At 35.6% G+C, this 13,913-nt stretch overlaps 1 protein-coding gene across 3 annotated transcripts in view; it reads right to left on the bottom strand.

The window, feature by feature from the left end:
- The window catches only part of LOC115228959 (tectonin beta-propeller repeat-containing protein 1), an 81,168-nt gene that overhangs the window by 4,715 nt on the left and 62,540 nt on the right, over nucleotides 1-13,913 (bottom strand). For all 3 annotated transcript variants that reach the window (XM_036499107.1, XM_029799407.2, XM_036499101.1), the window contains exons 17-22: nucleotides 13,680-13,759; nucleotides 10,682-10,738; nucleotides 7,947-8,139; nucleotides 5,735-5,876; nucleotides 4,786-4,991; nucleotides 3,688-3,807 (exon numbers count right to left, since the gene is read on the bottom strand). In XM_036499107.1, coding sequence (XP_036355000.1) covers nucleotides 3,688-3,807; nucleotides 4,786-4,991; nucleotides 5,735-5,876; nucleotides 7,947-8,139; nucleotides 10,682-10,738; nucleotides 13,680-13,759 — 798 coding nt within the window. The remainder of the gene's footprint in view (nucleotides 1-3,687; nucleotides 3,808-4,785; nucleotides 4,992-5,734; nucleotides 5,877-7,946; nucleotides 8,140-10,681; nucleotides 10,739-13,679; nucleotides 13,760-13,913) is intronic.

The raw sequence follows: 13,913 nt of genomic DNA, 5'->3' as shown, positions 1-13,913 counted from the left end.
ACAGTGCATTCAACACTATAATACAGCAGAGTAATGTGGTGAGTGAAATAATAGTGTAGTGAACATTATAATAAAATGGTAGTGGTGCTATTAGTCTCTTGAAAACAACAGATTCAGGAATATGGCTAGTTCTATGATTAACTTTTCATAGCTATGATAGAGTAATTAGCTTATGCTGAATCCTAGAAAGAGAAAGACAGTTTGAAATAGTAAAAGGAGGACTGATAAATATAGAGAAATAGAAAGTAGAAAATGCACACACACACGCACGACACAAACACAAACCCTATCCCACAAAAAAAATAATAAAAATGCTAGTTAAATGATCATATTATTTTAAGACAGGATGATGTGCTAAAGACTGAATGGGAAATAATTAAGGATGAGTTAAGCTTTTATTGTAATCAATATTATATTAATTATCAGAGGAGGAAGAGGAGCAGTGGATGACAGAAACTATTTTATTATCTCTCTTTATATTCCAAGTTCAGGTCCCACCATTTTAAGCCTTCTGAGATTGTTGTTCTTTAACCCCAGGTCAGACCTAACTGAATAGAGCTCTTATCAAAGAAATTCTATGTAAGACCATCCCATCTTACTTTTAGGCATAATATATCTAGGACTCTACCATTGAATGTATTACGTAAAAAGGACCCATTACACTCTTGGAGTGGTTGGCATTAGAAAGGGCATCCCAGCCATAGAAACCATGCCAAATCAGACTGGTACTTGGAGCAGCTCTCCAGCTTACCAGTTTCAGTCAAACCATCTAACCCATGCCAGCATGGAAAGCAGATGCTAAATGTAACTTGGTTACTATTTTTAGCAGGTTGAGTGACCACCTAGAGGCTCCCTTTGATAAAAATAATAGATACCACTTATTATTGGAGTTGACTAAATTGACTAGGCTTCATCAATGTTAGAGACCTAAAAATCTTTGCTTGAGTAGGGTCCTACATCCAGGACATTTCAGCCTATTGACATTGATGTCAGTGTCAATATTCAGTTTGAACTCCAATGAAGAAAATGTGAATGGTAGAAGGGACTGGCAAAATGTTTTACTGTGGGATCAGAAGAGTCAGGTAGTTATTGTGTAGAACCAGGTTAGCCCGGGTAGAGCAGACCTATAGTGAAAGACACTCCATCCTTGACTATCTCTTCTTTAATTTAAACAATATATCTAGGACCATATTATCCAATAGGTCCTTTTTTTAAAAAGACCTGTAAGGTATGATTTAAGTAAGATTTGGGTGCTATTTCTTGCTGGTCGAGTGACACATAGAGGCTTCGTCAACAGTAGAAATTTGTTGGAAGGAAGGTGCAACAGCTGGATTGGAGTAGAGGCAGTACACAGCTAACTAGTTTAGGGGGTCAGAAACCATTGTAATAGCAGTAGTAGATAGAGAGAAGACAGATTGTTGTTTTTAATCAGAGAGCTTTCAATGAATAAAGCCATGAACAAATACATTTCAGCCAGCCATGATTATTTCTTTGAGCTACAAAATCAAAGGGGGCTCTTTTTTAAAGATAATAAGCTATGACTGGAGGAAGATTTGGGCGCTATTTCTAGCAGGTCAAGTGACCATGTAGATACTTGGATGTCAGATTAATTAATGAAGGCGATAAATTGAGTTACATTTAAGATAATATGAAATAGATTCCAGAGAAATATTTAGCAAGTAATTTTCATTATTCATATGTCAAGCTAATGACTGAACAATGAAAAAGTTGGTGATTGATTGTAGGGGGATACTGAGTGTGTGTGTATGTACATATATATATATATATATATATATATATATTATATATATATATATATATATATATATATATATGGATATAGCTAAAAGCAAGGATCAGGATTAGAGGTTTTTCAGTAATGAGACTCAAATTTGAGTAACTATACATTGAGGCTCTGTTCTAACAATTACTTCTTTATGGACTTGTTTGTGAAAGCATTTGTAAGAGATTATACTGCCAGAACTGATTATCAATGCAGAATTATTCCTGTAATTCTGATTGGCATTTAAAATTTGGAAGGGAAAAATTCAATGTAAACATGCTAAAAGTGAACAAAAACAAGACAACAGTATGTCCATTCTAGCCATGATCATCATGTCTAAAATTTATCTCGGACTATATTATTCAATATATCTCACTGTACAGCACATAGTGTAAGTGCCTTCTACTACAGTCTCAGGTGAAGTGGAAATAATAAGGAATGAACAAAGAAACTTCTACATGGCCATTTGACCTTCAGAAATAGAAACCAAATTTTTCTCAAATTACATCCTACTGCTTTGTAAAGGAAGGCACACATTTTATCATGTAGTCCTAAAGAAGGTCAAAGTTGGTCATAGCTGAATGATTTGATCAGTTAGAACTGTTTTGGGCTAAACAACAACAATGACGGTAGACAAGTCAAAAACGCCTTCAGGTAGATGGCCCTGCTCAATCTATAGAAAAGGCGTAGGTAGAAACTCTATAAGATGCACCAAGTGTAAGCTATGGACACATAAGAGGTGCAGCAACGTCAAAGGAAGGCTAACTAGGAAGATAGTTTTTGTATGTGGCAGATGCTCAGGAGCAATAAACACTGAAAATGCGCAGAGACCAACTTCCGCCACATTCCATGGAGAAAAACTAGAAATAGTTGATAGTTTCCATTACCAGTAGTGGGGGCGGGTGTGTTGAAAGTGTAACTGCTAGAGTAAGAATAGCCAGGGCAAAGTTCAGAGAGCTCTTACTTCTGCTAGGGACAAAAGGCCTCTCACTCAGAGTAAAAGGCAGACTGTATGATGCATGTGTACGAATAGCCATGCTACATAGCAGTGAAACATGGGCCATGACTGCTGAGGATATGCGTAAGCTCGCAAGAAATGAAGCCAGTATGCTCCGATGGATGTGTAATGTCAGTGTTCATACTCGACAGAGTGTAAGTACCTTGAGAGAAAAGTTGTGGTGTGCAAGAGAGACGTTTGCGCTGGTATGGTCATGTGTTGTGAATGGATGAAGATAGTTGTGTGAAAAAGTGCCACACCCTAGCAGTTGAGGGAACCTGTGGAAGAAGTAGACCCAGGAAAACCTGGGACGAGGTGGTGAAGCACGACCTTCGAACTTTAGGTCTCACCAAGGAAATGACTAGAGACCGAGACCTTTGGAAGTATGCAGTGCGTGAGAAGATCCGGCAGGACAAGTGAAACCATAACCCGTAGCCTCTACCTGGGATGTAGCCAGTCCACCTATACCAGTCCACTTATGCATACCTTTCCTTCTTGGGACACAAAACTCTACTTGTGAAGACCTGTTGAGGCAAATGAAAATCAAAATCAAAATCGATCAACATCAATGGAAATTGTAGCTGTGATACCAGTGCCGGTGGCACATAAGAGAACCATCCGAATGTGGCCATTGCCAGCGCCGCCCCGACTGGCCTCCGTGCCGGTGGCACGTAAAAAGCACCATCCAATTGTGGCCGTTTGCCAGCCTCGCCTGGCACGTAAAAAGCACCCACTACACTCATGGAGTGGTTGGCGTTAAGAAGGGCATCCAGCCGTAGAAACATTGCCAGATCAGACTGGCTTCCCAGACCCCAGTTGAACCGTCCAACCCATGCCAGCATGGGAAGCAGACGCTAAACGATGATAATGATGATGATGTAGATTTTATGAAAATATTTTCACTTACCCCAATAACCTTTTGCCATCCTGTTCCAGTTGGACATTCAGCAGTGATTCCTAATCTTTGGTAGACACTTCCTCCTTCAGTCACAGATTTCATAAAACCAGCTTCAACAACTACCCACAACTAAAGTTAAAGAAAAACTCATAGATTTACTGGAAAACCACAGCTTTATAGTGTATAAACAACAGAGAAAATATTTTAGATTCACAATGAAACTTTCTGAAATTATCATGTAGTTATTAAATGTGTGTTTTTGAAACAAAGAAAGACAGACAGAAAGAGTTTGTAAAACAAATAGATAGCGAGTATGAAAGGACTGCTTCACTATTTACCCTGAGCTGTGATATCTTCTCTTTTACTTGTTTCAGTCATTGGACTGCAGTCATGTTGGAACACTGCCTTGAAGGGTTTAGTCAAACAAATCAACCCAAATGATTATTTTAAGTTTGGTACTTATTCTATCAAGCTTTTGCCAAATCACTAAATTGTAGGGATGTAAACAAAGCAGCACTGGTTGTCAAGTGGTAGGGTGACAAACACAAAGAGATGCATATAATTAAAACTATGGTGTAGTCTACACTGAAGATGTACTGTACTTCTGCTGCCAAAAGTTTACAGAAACTACACTATGTAGATACTCCCTCTTTGGCTGGGTACTGAAGCAATTGTTCTCGCAGCTGAATAGATGTTATTTCCTACTACTAACTACTGAACTGGGAAGTAGGAAAAGGAGGAACCTGTTTGTTCAGTTAGGTAAGTTAGAGTAAGCAGAATTAAATGTCTTGATCTTTATTACACCCAACAATGAATGTAAATAATAATAATAATGAAATTATTGTATACAGTGCTCAGGTGCACCGCAGCGTAGTGAGATCTGAACTAATAACTATGTTGTCAGTAGTTTAATACCTTAACATCACCCATTGTACCTCAGTATGCTATAGTGAATATAATATATTCACTATAGCATTTAATAGTAAACAATGAAATACATAAATATTATTATGTTGAGGCACTGAACTAATAATTTCAATATACAGTACAGACCACCTGGAATCAGAACAACTTTTATAGACTTGTGTATTCCTGTAAATGTCTTACCTGGTCTTTTGGTCCAACAGATACTCTCCGTACCTGACTAGCGATTTTAGTCCAACATGTTCCCTCAGGGAATATCGGTGTTATGTCATTGCGAAACCAGAGGTTACTTTGGATATCAACAGCCCATACACTTGTGACGCCAACAGAGATTTGGTGAAGAACATGATCACATGGTGGAGGAGGAATGACGTGGAACCAGCAGTTACCTATAAACAAATGAAGGAAATACGAGGTCTAATCAAAAAGTATAGGAACTGGTGCTATAAGAAGAAAGTTACAACAAATGTCAGGTCAGCATTTTATCTCCTCTGAAGTAGTTCCCTTCTGAAGCCACACACTCTATCCAGCATTGTTACCATAGGAAGCATTCCTGGAACTCCTTTTTTGGAATAGTAAGCAACTGCCTCATCACATTCTCTTAGATTTCCTTGATGTTTTGAAATATTATTCCTTTCAAGTGAGATTTGATTTTTGCCTTGATTTCGGGGTCATAGCCATAGACCCATGATTTGTCACCTGTTATGACCATTTTCAAAAGTTTTCCTCTACCTTGACACAATCAAGGAGATCCTGTGCAGCTGAAACCCAATCTTCTTTTTGAGATGACCATACTCTACACACTTTACTTCTATACTCTGTATTGTAAACTATATAGACTGAGTGTAAAAGGTGTGATGTTGTACAGTAGTAAAATAAGGGCAATGGGTATTTGAGAAACTGATATATGAGGTTGGTGGAGGATGATGGGCATGTTTATGGTATACGAAGAGAGATATAGAAAGAAATAGGTTAGACCTGATAATGTTGTGTCTTCCAGTGAGATGTCACAGGATGAAAATATTGGCATAGACAGCCTACTGCAAATCTGACTAAACCGTTAATCTGATAATGATACTGATGATGAAGTATTAAATGTAGCAGACAGTGGTGAAGGCAATGAAATGTTTACCGGCTGGATTATTGAGAGAAACTCCACAACGAAACCATGCTGAACCATCTTTGGCAATAGCCCACACTCGGAACTCTCCTCCCACAGATATAGCTTGGAATGGTTGATCAGTTGCTGTGGGTATATGCTGCCAATAAGCACCCTGAAATACAAATTAACACAAACTGAAAAATACACACTCTAAATGAAAGATGCTATGTAATTTAGATGGAGTGTTCATAATGTTACCTATCTAATAATCTGTTGTAAGGGTAGATGGATAAAGTACAATTGAAGACTTCCAACTTTCTATGGAGATTCCAGAGAACAGAAACTGAAGTGCTTCTCAATTGTATTCTAACTGACATTGGAGCTGGTGCTACAAGCTAACTGAACTGTCAATTACACAGTATTTTGGATCCTTAAATACATATGTAAACATTACAGAGAACATGAAACCATGAAGAAGCCCCTATCTGCTCAAAATCGTACTCTAGTGTCTGAAATCTCTCTTGTACTCCCTGTTTGTAAGTATATGTATAAACATAGACACATGTATTAATGTATGTGTATACATATCGTCCAAAAATGCAAAAATAAAACAACAAAAAAGCACAAAGACAAGGTGGAAGAACAACAAACAGGGTGTAATAGTTTCTATGTTATAGAATTTAATGTTCTAGCAAAGAAATTTTACTTCCATTAATTTATAGCTCATCTGAAGCAGATTATTTTGAATATGTAAATGTAGATTCAAAATAATTGGTTTCAGAGGAATTATGAATTAGTGAAAGCAGTTTCTTTGCTAAAACATTAAAACTGTAACTATATAACATTTCATATATATATATATATATATATTTATTTAGTTGAATATGGTACTTAAGTTAAAGGCACCAGAATTTGGTATAGTAATATCCATATAATTCAAAATGGGGTGATTATAATCAAAATAAGCAACAAGGATATCCAAAGGTAATGCAGTACGATTGTTTCATGCGACTTCGTTTAATTAAACAATGCAAGTATTACATCAGTTTTAAAATGTAGAGCAATCTTCAGCTGCATAAGGAATTTTTAGTTAAATTGAAAAGATTTATTTTTATACTTATTCCATTTACCAACATCACAAAGAGGACAGGTAGATAGACAGAGAGACTAGTCTCATCAACAGAAACATGGTAATAAATGATATTTATTCATAGATACACTACTTATCACTGAATTTACTTTGTTATTTAGATTTACTATTGGGAGAAGGGGTTTAATATTATTCTATTAAGTCTAGTGGAGACAACACCAAGAATCTATTTTTTATAGATAGAGGAAGAGACAGTTTAAGTGGCAGAGCCATAAATCAAGCTCTCTTTGAAGAACATCTTCTGGTACAGTTGAATGTATTTCAGCTAAAATTAGTAGGCCAAAGCTGATGGGGTAGGGAGAATAGAAACTTTTAATACTTAACTAGTTAAGTATTCTTCTCTGAGCTATTAACTTGTGTACTACCCCAGTCCAAGTCCACCCAATGCATCCACCTCTTCCATCATAATCCCTGCTCCAAACTATGCATTAAACACTTGACCTAAACATTCAATTGCCATCAACCAGAAAGTCTTCTCCTGGAATATATCCCCTGCCAATATTTGTCTTTTACAAGAGAAATTTGTAGAAGTTCAAATTGAATAAGAACTATGATAAGTTAAGAGTTTATGAATTAGTAACAGAGAATCTTTTTAATACTAGAGGTCAAATGCAAGTGTATAAGAACTAGTAGAAGAGCATTAATATTGAAAAAAACAATAAATTTTTTATATAACAGATCTTTAGATAAGCAACATGTATTAAATTACTGTTTTGGCCTTAAGGCCTAAACCTGTTTTTCATTTTTCATATGGAATTTTAGAGACTTCATCAGATCATATAGTTTCAGATTTAAATTTGGATGAAATTTCAATTGTGGGCAAAGGAGGGTTCATTATCCCTGACCTGGTTACATATTTCACTATAACTACCTAACACCTTAACAAAAAAGGTGTAATGTAGTCCCAGATATACCGCATCAGAAGAAATATGAGATAGTCATGGCTGGAACACCTTTGACCACAGGTCTGCTGAATAACAATTTTACTAGCTTAGAAAGAAGAACTTGCATGTGTCATTGGCATTAGTCTTCTTCTCTGGACGTAAGTGTAAAGAAAAACAAGACAGATTGAAAAAGACAATATTGTGTTACCTGTGGTGTACTTGGGGTAACCCCCCGACGGCAAAGTACATCTCCGTTCCAGCCAACTGCCCATACAGCAACAGGTTGTGAGTAAAGAGACTGATTGTCTGTTAGATGAAGGTCAGCTACTTGAATAGATATATCCAGTAATTTTGTGGGGCCAATCTCAAGCCAGGGACCACGTGTAGAGATTTTACATTTCCTGAAACAAAGTTGAGTGTGTGTACATATGCATGTGTGTAAGAGAGTGCATGTATGTGTTTATGATAAAGCTTTTTGTTATTAGTGGTGATGTGTGTGTGTGATATGCTAACAGTATGGTGATTGATATGGTCTGGTATAGTAATGGTGCAGTGGCGTTATGTGCATGATGTGGTGTGTTGTTATGTAATATTGTAACAGTACAGTGTGGTAATGTTTGTGTATGTGGTGGGGTATGGTAATTGTAAAGGGCTGTAATATTTTCAAAATCTCAAATCAATACACAAAATATCTATCAAACATAAAATAGAATATAAAACCAAAGCATGCCCAGCATGGCCACAGCCTCACGGCTGAAACATATACAAGAATAAAAGTAGATAAGAGGTTTTCATTTAATACCAGAGTAGTTTTAATATACTCAAAGTCTAGTTCATAACTAGATCATTCTCTTATAACCTAATACAAACATTCAAGACAATGCAATTGCATTGGTTACATTTTCTGAACCATAGAGTCAAAAAGTGCAAGTTTCCCTTAATTAAATTGTGTTTTTGTTAGAAACAGAACTAAAAGACTTAATAGTTCTTTTGTCAGTGATAAAAGTTAATGAATTAATCTTTGTCTATGGATGAAGATGGAACATGATGCTATTAGTGCACTGAACATTATAACACAATCATGTTCTATGGATAATAAAAGAGCATGTACTGCACAGTACAATACAGTGTGAGTAGTGTACAATGTGTACTGGACATTATAATAATAGTGTAGTGTGTGTAGTAAAATAATGGGATATTAAACAGTATAATACAGTAATGTTAGAGTAGTGAGACAGTGTATACTAAACATTTAAACATTATATTACAGTGTGTAGTGTGGAAGATGAGGCAGTGTATTGAACCTTGTTACAATGGAGTGGTTTGGATAATGAAATAATGGTTTATATCAGTGGTTCTTAACCAGGGGTCATATAAGATCGCTTATGAGCTTTAAGCTTATAAAATGCTATTATTATTGTTTACAGAATTGTAAAAATTGACGTTGCTTAACAAAAACCATTGCAGTAAAAGCACATGAAAGTTTGTTTACAAAACAACACTACAAACTAATTATAGTTCTTAAATCTGACGGAATGAAGTAGGTTGTGCACTAGAGTAATGGTAGCATACTTGTCGTGAAAACAAAGAGGTATGGGTTCAAGTCCCATGCATATGGAAAAACCTACTTTTTTCCGTCGAGGGCTTATATGCCCCATTACTAGACTATCTTTTTTTAGACAGTTCCATACAGAAGTCCCAATCACTCAAAGGAGATGGAACTTGTGGAAGGAGACCTGGGAAAACATAGGACAAAGTACTGAAGGATGATTTCAGGACACTGAACCTTATGGAGGAGATGAAAAAGAACCAAGATATCTGGCACCTTTCTGTACTCAAGACCTGTCCTCCACAGCAAAAGTGTTAATACTGCTACTCCAGCAGAAAAGAATTGGCCTGCAAGAGCCCTGGTCCAGCGCCACATAAACAGCACCTGTGCTGGTACCATATATAGAGAGCACCCTTGCTAGTGCCATGTAAGAAAACCCATGCCAGTTTCACACAAAAAGCACCCAGTACACAATGTAAGTGGTTGGCATTAGGAAAGGCAACCAGCCATAGAAACCAAAATAATCAAACTGGAACTTGGTGCAGCTCTCCTGCTTTCCAGCTCTGGTTAAACTGTCCAACCCTGGCTAGCATGGAAAACGAACACTAAAAGGATGATGATGATATATAAGCTCAGGCATGGCTGTGTGGTTTCCGGATTGATCCCATTACATGACACCTTGGGTAACTGTCATCTACTACAGCCTTCGATTGACCGATACTTTGTGAGTGAAACTCGGTAGATAGATACTGTAGAGAAGCCTGTCATGTGTGCGTGTGTGTGTATGTGTGTGTGTTTGTGCATGTGAGTGTGTCCTTGCATTGATACTGCTTAGGCAGTGATGGCATTTGTTTATGTCCCACATAAATGGTACGTCTGACAGATCAGTAGTTTCTATGTGTAAGGACTATAGAAAAATAAAATATAGAATAAAATACTATCACTGAAAACAAAGTCAGGATTAGTATCAAGAAAGGTATCCAACCATAGAAAACTCAGGAAGTCACATGGAACCTGTGCCAGCATGGAAAAAGTTGCTGTTAAAACAATGATGACAATATTGTCATCATATATATATATGTCTGTGTGTGTGATATTTACAAACAGGGCCTAAGATGAGTGGCTACGAAGTTTTCTGTAATCCCAATGTGAAACAAGGGAGGTAATACTATCGGTTTATACGGAAAAACGTTTATAAGTGCTAAGACGACATTAAATTTAGCAGAACTTATTTGGTATATTCAGTTGTGCAGTCACTACTGATAGCATTGTATCATACATGGTTTGACTCGCATGGAACTATTTTTGCTCTCTTAGGCTATGCTTATGAATGGCATACATAATTTACATCTAAACTCTTAACCATTTTATATTATAAAGAATAAAAGACTTACCTATACCAACGCCTCCTTCTCACTGTGTCAGTCCAGCCTTTTCGACGATGGAATGGTCTAGAAAAAGAAATTGGAACATAGAAAATCAGCTTTTTAAATTTTTTTCTGCTTGTTAAATAAATTTGAAAATAGAGTGACACTTACACGAACAATTTCCATTTTAAAGTGATAATGTTAGTAAAATATTATACATATAGAATATTATTATAGCAATATACTAAACTATTAAACATATAAAATGTTAGCATACCATTATATCTTTACAGCTACATAATATTAGTACAGCAATATATCATATATACTACAGAATATTAGTATATCGACATATAATAGCTGTTGTATGTTAATGTACCATTCTTATCTTATCATTATATCTATTGACATTTAGTAAACCAATACTACACCATTGTATGAAAGACTGTTAGTATACAAATGTATTCTACCATTATACCAATACATTAGTAGTATACCAACATTTTCTATCATCTATATACTATTAATATAATATACCTATAGAATGTTAATATATCCAATAAGCTGTGCCAATATATCAACAGGTTCTTAATGTACCAATACACCTACAGAATGTAAATATACCAACATTATGCCCTTACATCATTAGCACACTGATACAACTATAGAATGTTAATATCAAATAGCTCTACTAATATATCTATAGACTGCTTGTAGACCAATATACCTAGAGACTGTTAGTATACCAACTATATTATACCACTATAACTAGATTATTAGTATAGCAATACACCTTTGGAAAGCTAGTATTCCAATATATCACATCATTATACCTGTCTCCTCTCTTTACCTTTTCTTCTACAGCTGCCACTACTACTACTATTATGACCTCTGCTCCTTAGAGCTAGCTAGTTACTAACCACTTCTACTTATGCCCATCTAATACCATTATTACTACAGAATGAGTTCAGATTCTGCTGAGGTACACTTTGCCTTTCATCCCTCCAGTGTTGGTAAAATAAAAGTACCAGTCAGGTACTGGGGTTGGTAGTACAGACTTCCCTATTCTTCTCTCAAAATTGCTGGCCCTTCAGTCTAAATTTAAAACAATTATTACTATAAAATTCTAATATAGTAATATATTGTACTATCATACCTTTAGAATGTTTATATACTATTATAACTATAGAATATTAATTACTCTATCAATATATCCTATCACTATACCTATAGAATAAACCATTGTATTATACAATTATACCTACAGAATGTAAATATATCAATCTACTATATCAATATAACTTGAGCCAACAAGAAAACCATTATGTGGTTGCTCAAACTGCAAGAAATAGCAGTTAAATCTTTCTCTCAGCTTACTGTCTTAAAAAAGGACATGTACCCTGGTCCTGGGTTCCCTACTCATAGAAAATAAATGAAATAACCATGGCTGGATTGCTTTTGTTCACAAGTTTATCCAATTAACGCTGACCTAGCACTAAACAACAATAACAAATATATGTATAGACTATATTATCCTATTATATCTATAGAAAGTTAAGTATACAAAAATATAACTATAGAATAAGAATATATCATCCCAAAAGATAATACCAAAATCTCTACAAAAGTTTAGTATACCAATATACCTATAGTGTGTTAGTATATCAATATATTGTACTAACATAATAATAATGAACTTAATGTATACAGTACTCAAATGCACTACAACTCATCAGAAAATGTAATCAAAAGTGCATGTACAGTACATAGAATAATGCACAGAAAGTGAACAATGAATGAGTTGTTTAAAAAAAATGGGGAGGAGGCATGAAACAAATTTCAGGAAGCATAGCAGTTTTGAAGGATGTAGTGTCATAACAGCTAACAACTGATGTGGATAGTTTATCGCATGATTCAACAATTCTGAGCACAAAAAAATATTTCTGAAAGTCATGGGTGCTGTTGTCTTTTGATTTTGTAAGTATGTCTACGGGTGTTAGACATATGGAATTCAAAAGGGTGCCCAAATTTGTTGTTGGAAAGATGATGATTAATTTTGTGGGTGTCTACCAAGTCAGTTGCTGGATGTCAGAGCTCCAATTTGTCCATGCCCAGGGAAGCAAGACATTCAAAGTTTTAATATCCATTATTTTAGGCTTAGATCAACAGCCAGATGACTGAGCTTAAAAGAGAAGTGGCTGAGAAACCAAGAAGCAGGTGTTTCATATATTATCACCAGCATTGACATATTCGTAGACTCCTGTCTACTTAGCTGTAAGCAGATATCACAACTGTAAACCAGCAGTAGCATTATTAAATCAACAAATGTCCCACTACATTCTAGTGTAGCTCACTTGTTCGAAATAGATTACAAGACAAACTTTTCAATGATTGATTAATCTATCGTTGATATTGTTGTTTAACTCCAGCTCAGCTATGATCCAACAAATATATGGTCAGAGGCATTCCAGTCACAACCATACCATTTCTTTCCTAGGTATAGAGCTCTCAGAACTATCTAATCTTATGTGTCCTTTTTTTTCAAGGCAGTAGGGTGTAATTTGAGGAAGATCTGATTGCTATTTCAAGCAAGTTGAGCGACTATGTAGAGGATTCCTTCACTAGCTCATGAGAGAAGTTACAGTTGGTAAACATCACACAACTTACAGAAACAAGGACTAAATAATCACCTTAATATGATAGAATTAGGGATCAAATACTGTCATACTGAGATTATAACATATCGGAATTATTATTTGGAATTATTATAACAGATTGGTATTATTATTATAACTAATTGGAATTCCCTTAATTGATTGATATGATAATAATAGGATTATAAGTAATTAGGATTAATTATAACAGATTGAGATTATTATAACACATGAAGATTATCGGAACAGACTGGTATTAATATAACTGACTGAGATTATTATAAAAAACATGGTCAACATAAGAAAGCAGAATAAACCTATTTATTATCTTTTATTAATATAGAAAACAGAAAGTAAAGTAGTGGGGAGACCTGTTGAAATCTGTAGAATACTGCCAACCTTCTGGATCCACACCACCTGGCACAGAATAATCAATTATCCAGTCAGTCATCTATCATAAATAAAAAGACAACATTGTCAGAACCAAAAACAGAGTTAGTGTAAAGTTCAAAGTTTTCATCCTGCTGTTGCAGCTGATGATAATGGTGATAGTGGTGGAAGTGGTGGTAATGGTGATCATGGAAACAATGACAGTGGTAGTGATG

Source organism: Octopus sinensis, linkage group LG2, assembly GCF_006345805.1.
Source record: "Octopus sinensis linkage group LG2, ASM634580v1, whole genome shotgun sequence".
In the NCBI taxonomy this organism is placed as follows: Eukaryota; Metazoa; Mollusca; class Cephalopoda; order Octopoda; family Octopodidae; genus Octopus; species Octopus sinensis.
This window is presented reverse-complemented; position numbering and strand designations above follow the sequence as displayed.